Source organism: Ovis canadensis, chromosome 15, assembly GCF_042477335.2.
Source record: "Ovis canadensis isolate MfBH-ARS-UI-01 breed Bighorn chromosome 15, ARS-UI_OviCan_v2, whole genome shotgun sequence".
In the NCBI taxonomy this organism is placed as follows: domain Eukaryota; kingdom Metazoa; phylum Chordata; class Mammalia; order Artiodactyla; family Bovidae; genus Ovis; species Ovis canadensis.
This window is the reverse complement of record NC_091259.1, coordinates 60377605-60383604: the sequence shown is the minus strand read 5'-3', so window position 1 is coordinate 60383604 and position 6000 is coordinate 60377605. Positions and strand designations below refer to the sequence as shown.

The 6000-nt window shown below is 40.4% G+C and overlaps 1 protein-coding gene across 7 annotated transcripts in view; it reads right to left on the bottom strand.

Moving 5' to 3' along the window:
* Positions 1 to 922: 922 nt before the first annotated feature.
* PAAF1 (proteasomal ATPase associated factor 1) overlaps positions 923 to 6000 on the bottom strand; it is a 41550-nt gene continuing 36472 nt past the window's right edge. For all 7 annotated transcript variants that reach the window (XR_011249156.1, XM_069553018.1, XM_069553016.1 and 4 more), the window contains 2 exons: positions 4151 to 4233; positions 923 to 2071 (listed from right to left, as the gene is read on the bottom strand). Coding sequence is in view for 6 of the 7 variants with exons in the window: in XM_069553018.1 (XP_069409119.1) it covers positions 1994 to 2071; positions 4151 to 4233 (161 nt within the window). In the remaining variant the exon portion in view is untranslated. The remainder of the gene's footprint in view (positions 2072 to 4150; positions 4234 to 6000) is intronic.

The following is a 6000-nucleotide window of genomic DNA, read 5'->3' as shown; positions in this document are numbered from 1 at the left end:
GTCCTTTTGAGTCTGCTACTGCTAAGGCACTTCAGTCATGTCTGACTCTGTGCGACTCCATAGACGGCAGCCCACCAGGCTCCCCCGTCTCTGGGATTCTCCAGGCAAGAACACTGGAGTGGGTTGCCATTTCCTTCTCCAATGCGTGAAAGTGAAAAGTGAAAGGGAAGTCGCTCAGTCATATCTGACTCTTAGTGACCCCATGGACTGCAGCCTACCAGGCTCCTTCGTTCATAGGATTTTCCAGGCAAGAGGACTGGAGTGGGCTGCCATTGCCTTCTCCGCCTCTTGAGTCTACCTGACCCTATCACAAATCATTCCATGAATGAAACTGCTCTAGTCCCTGAGGTCTCGTGACCACACGGTGTAGTGGAAGGAGCACAGGCCTTGCAGACACACTGAGAAAGGTCCAAATCAAGGCTCTGGTACTTCATTTCTTGAGCCTCAGTTTCTTTATCCTTTAAATAGGAATAATACCAATTCCTTTTTAAGAGTGTTATGAGGATTAAGTATCTAAATACAGTAACTAGAACAGAATAGATATCCAATAGATATTCATTGAATTACAGTATTTTATTTTCAATTTGGTTTAGGCAAAAGCAATCAGAAGGAAAATATAGGATTTAAAGCTCAACTACGTTCAAGTTCCTACTCTGTATGACCCTTGGCTAATCACTAGATCTCTTTGAGTCTTACTAGCAGTCTTTTTTTTTCTTTTTTTGGTTGCGCTGGCACAGTATCCAGGATCTCATTTCCCCAACCAGGGAACAAACCCATGCCCCCTTGCAGCAGAAGTGCAGAGTCTTAACCACTGGACTGCCAAGGAAATCTACACTTTTTATTAAAAAGAATGAGGAAAGTCCAACTGTATTGAGATGGAAAGAACTCAGAGACACTAAGTGAAAATAAACCATGGAATATATATAATTATGATTCCATTTTTATTTTTATGTTTAGGGAAAAAAAGAAGTGACCATGTTGTACCCTTGCTTAAAAAAGTGTTCTGTGGTTCCCCAATGCCAACCGAGTGAAGCTCAAGCTCCTTACCTGGCATTTAAGCCCCTTCACTATTTGGACCCTGTCAACCTCTTCAGCCTCATCCATGAGCACTGAGTTCCATCTATGACTAAACTGCCCCTAACCATCTCTTTTTGTCTCTCATATTTTATCAGGAATTAGAATCACCTGGAAATTGTTAAAATATTGACTGTGGGCCCCATTCATAGGATTTCTGATTTAAGTTTGAAAAGGGGAGGCAGTTCCCAGAATTTCTGACAAGTTCCTGGGTGATCTGATACAGCTATTCTAAGAACCACACTTTGACAGCTGTCACCTTTACAAAGATATGACTCAACTTCATCACCTGTATAAAGGCTGACCAATCATATCAGTTTGCCCAGGACAGAAAGTCCCATGTAGCAGAAAACCCCTTAATCTAAGGAAAACTGGGATGGTGGTTACTACTCTTCCTGTATAAGAATCCTTCCCAGGTTACACATGGGATACTTACTGCTACTGTCAAGTAGCCCTTCCCTATAGCCAGGCTGACAGGAAGTACCTGAGAAAGGAATCCCATCACTGTGACTGACTTTTTCCTAGAGCAAGAATATTTAACAAAGTTTCTCAAATTCAGACTCCTCCATATTCTCTTTATTTCCTGCAGAGAACAGGTTGTAGTCCTCCAGTCCTTATAAACCCTGAACACAATCGGTGTGGAATCACACTATAAGCATCCATTTCCTTGCCCTATGTTGCTGGGCTGAGTTTAAGGGAGAAGTTGGGACAAATGCAGCGAGCACATGTGAGCTTCTTACTCAGTTCAAAGTGCGTCTTGTCATAGAATGACAGCTCCACATGGGCCAAAGCAGCTGACTTTCTATTGTTTCCAAAGGGTACCCAATACAACAAAGGTCACTCATGGTCCTTCCATGGTCCCTGATGATGTTCCTGCTCACTGTTGATCAGAGTCGATCTTTTTCATTGACTGACGGGGTCAGAGGTCTGAGAGCTGATAGCGTCGCACAAGACCATCTCGACAACATGTGTAGATCTGCTTCTCCCATGTGGCTACCTGGAACACAAAGAGTTCGCAGCTCAAAGGAAGCCTGGGATTCTTCCACTTCAAAAACATAAGAGTCTTGTCATTGACCCCTACTAGTACAATGGAGTCTGAGAAGATTTACTGACTCCAAAGACAAGAATTATATCCATGTTATATATTTTAAAAATAGCTGACCAGAATCACGGGAGCTCACGGGTACAGAACAGAGAAACTAAGTGGCCAACTGGAGAGAAAACGCACTAGTGCTGTGCATGGTTTAGAGCAGAGGGGTCTGCACAGGGGAGCATATGGCCTACAGAAAAGCCTGGGTAGAAGCGGGTGGGAGAGGATGAGCTGGTTAGATAGCATCACCGATTCTATGGACTTGAGTTTGAGCAAACTCTGGGAGATAGTGGAGAACAGGGGAGCCTGGTATGCTACAATCCATGGGTTCTACAGTCAACGGGGTCAAAAAGAGTCAGACTCGACTTAGGAACTGACAACAACACTGCCTCCTCCAGAAGAGAACGGTGTCACATAAACCCTAAAATCGCCTTTGACAGAGCTTAGGAATAGAGAGTTTAGGAGTAAAGAGGGGGTGCAGCTAAAATTAAGTTGGTCCCTTACATCTGTTATTAAATTATACTTGGAAGCCCTCAGGGGAGGAAAGAAAAAAAAGGAAGGCCTGGGTATCCACGAACCTCATAAAATTATATGCAAAGAAGTTCTCAATATGTGCCTTTTTTTACTGAGAAGGATTTCATCAAATTCTCAAAGCAGTCTGAGACAAAGGAGATTAAGAACCATTGCATTAATTTAATGCAAACAGCATGAATTCTGGAGTTAGCTTTAATCACAGGTGTGCCAATATGTAGCTGCATGACCTAGGGCAGCCTTCTCAACCCCTTTGGTCCCATTTCTTCATTTATAAAATGAAAATGATGTGTTAATTCACAATATAGAACACTATGCAGGAATTTTATAAAATGAAGTATATCTATAAGCATTTGTCTGGAAAGTGCTCTAAAATGTTAAGTAAAATAACCCAAGTCATACAGCAATATGTAACAGAATGATCCCAATTATGTATAAAGATAAAACTATATTATTTACATAACTACATAAACGAAGGTCTAAGTATAAATTCTCCAAAAACAGTTTTAAAAGATACACAACTATTAATGCTAGTTACTTTAGGAAACAGTGGAACCAAAAGTCTTAAAGCAGACTTTTAAGTCTGCACAGTTATGCACTGTTTGAATTTTTATACATGTGCATAAATTATGAATTTTTTTTAAATATAAGAAAATGATAGGAATAATAATATCTATATCTCAAGCTATGATAACTATTAAATCTGATACGTAAAACAGCTAGAACAATGACTGGTCAACAAACATTATTTCCCCTTTCATTTTTCTTTTTCTTCAGTTCAGCTCAGTTCAGTCACTCAGTCATGTCCAACTCTTTGTGACCCCATAGACTGCAGCACACCAGACCTCCCTGTCCATCACCAACTCCCAGAGTTTACTCAAACTCATGTCCATTGAGTTGGTGATGCCATCCAACCATCTCATCCTCTGTCGTCCCCTTCTCTTCCTGCCCTCAATCTTTCCCAGCATCAGGGTCTTTTCAAATGAGTCAGCTCTTCACACCAGGTGGCCAAAGTATTGGAGTTTCAGCTTCAACATCAGTCCTTCCAATGAATATTCAGGACTGATTTCCTTTAGGATGGACTGGTTGGATCTCCTTGCAGTTCAAGGGACTCTAAAGAGTCTTCTCCAACAACACACTCTAATCAAATCAGTCTTGAACTTAAATAATAACAACAACAATAAAAGTAATATTTACAGATTATAGAGTTTTCATATGCATTATTTCACTGTTCTACTCATTTTACAGATAAACTGACAGACTGAGGAAGTAAAGTGACCTTTTCAGTTTCTAGAGCCAGTAAATGATGAAGACACTGACTCAATTATTTCTTTCTGTCCCACTCCTAAGTACGGTATTACCCCTAGTAATCACGAAGTTTCTGGATTCAGTTCCCTCCAAAGCCCTGGGTCCCAGGTGAAAATCACCCAGGCCTGGTTTTTCTCATGTCTGTACCTTGTACACAGGATCACAGTCAGCCCCAGTGAGCTCAATCACATAGTCTAAGTCTTGCTGGACAATGAAACAGCTTCCATCACCTAAAAGACAGAAAGAAAACTTAGATAACTAAAGAGAAAGTTGCATGCAAAGTTACCCTCAATATTTTATTTCTGTACATCACTAGCCTAAAGAAAATTGTCTTAAGACCCAGAGTGGCAGACAGGAGTCATGGTGGGCCAGATATGAGGTCCTATAGGGACTCCCTAAAATGCTGGGCTCAAGAGGATTTGAAGGCCATATGCACGCTTAATGGGAAGAGTTGTCTTTGATTAGCAATAACTGCCAAGAGCACAGAGCAAGCAACTACAGACTTTTACAAGTATTTGCAAACTTATCCTAGACAATGATTTTTAACAGGGAATTTCTCTATATAAATGTTTTCGTTAAGACAGCTATGTTCCCAGGGACTTCCTTGGTGATCCAGTGGTTAAGAATCTGCCTTTCCTTCTGCACAACAAAGGAAAATATAAGCAAGGTGAAAAGACAGCCTTCTGAATGGGAGAAAATAATAGCAAATGAAGCAACTGACAAACAACTAATCTCAAAAATATACAAGCAACTTATGCAGCTCAACTCCAGAAAAATAAACGACCCAATCAAAAAATGGGCCAAAGAACTAAATGGACATTTCTCCAAAGAAGACATACGGATGGCTAACAAACACATGAAAAGATGCTCAACATCACTCATTATTAGAGAAATGCAAATCAAAACCACAATGAGGTACCACTTCACACCAGTCAGAATGGCTGCGATCCAAAAATCTGCAAGCAATAAATGCTGGAGAGGGTGTGGAGAAAAGGGAACCCTCCTACACTGTTGGTGGGAATGCAAACTAGTACAGCCACTATGGAGAACAGTGTGGAGATTCCTTAAAAAATTGCAAATAGAACTACCTTATGACCCAGCAATCCCACTGCTGGGCATACACACCGAGGAAACCAGAATGGAAAGAGACACATGTACCCCAATGTTCATCGCAGCACTGTTTATAATAGCCAGGACATGGAAACAACCTAGATGTCCATCAGCAGATGAATGGATAAGAAAGCTGTGGTACATATACACAATGGAGTATTACTCAGCCGTTAAAAAGAATTCATTTGAATCAGTTCTGATGAGATGGATGAAACTGGAGCCGATTATACAGAGTGAAGTAAGCCAGAAAGAAAAACACCAATACAGTATACTAACACATATATATGGAATTTAGGAAGATGGCAATGACGACCCTGTATGCAAGACAGGGAAAGAGACACAGATGTGTATAACGGACTTTTGGACTCAGAGGGAGAGGGAGAGGGTGGGATGATTTGGGAGAATGACATTCTAACATGTATACTATCATGTGAATTGAATCGCCAGTCTGTGTCTGACGCGGGATGCAGCATGCTTGGGGCTGGTGCATGGGGATGACCCAGAAAGATGTTATGGGGAGGGAGGTGGGAGGGGGGTTCATGTTTGGGAATGCATGTAAGAATTAAATATTTTAAAATTAAAAAAAAAAAAAACAAAAATTAAAAAAAAAAAAAAAACCAAAAAAAAAAAAAAAAAGAATCTGCCTTTCAACGCAGGGGATGTGGGTTCAATCGCTGGTCAGGGAACTAAGCTCCTGAGTGCTGAATAGCATGGTATCCAGAAAAATTAAAAAGAAAAATAAAGAAATAGAAGTTTAAAAACTTATTCATATCTACCACTCAAAGATAAATACTATTCACAGTTTAATGTATTTTTCTAACCTTTTCTGTATAAATTTTTATTTTATATGGTTGAGAGCACATTACATAGAAGAATATCTTTATGCA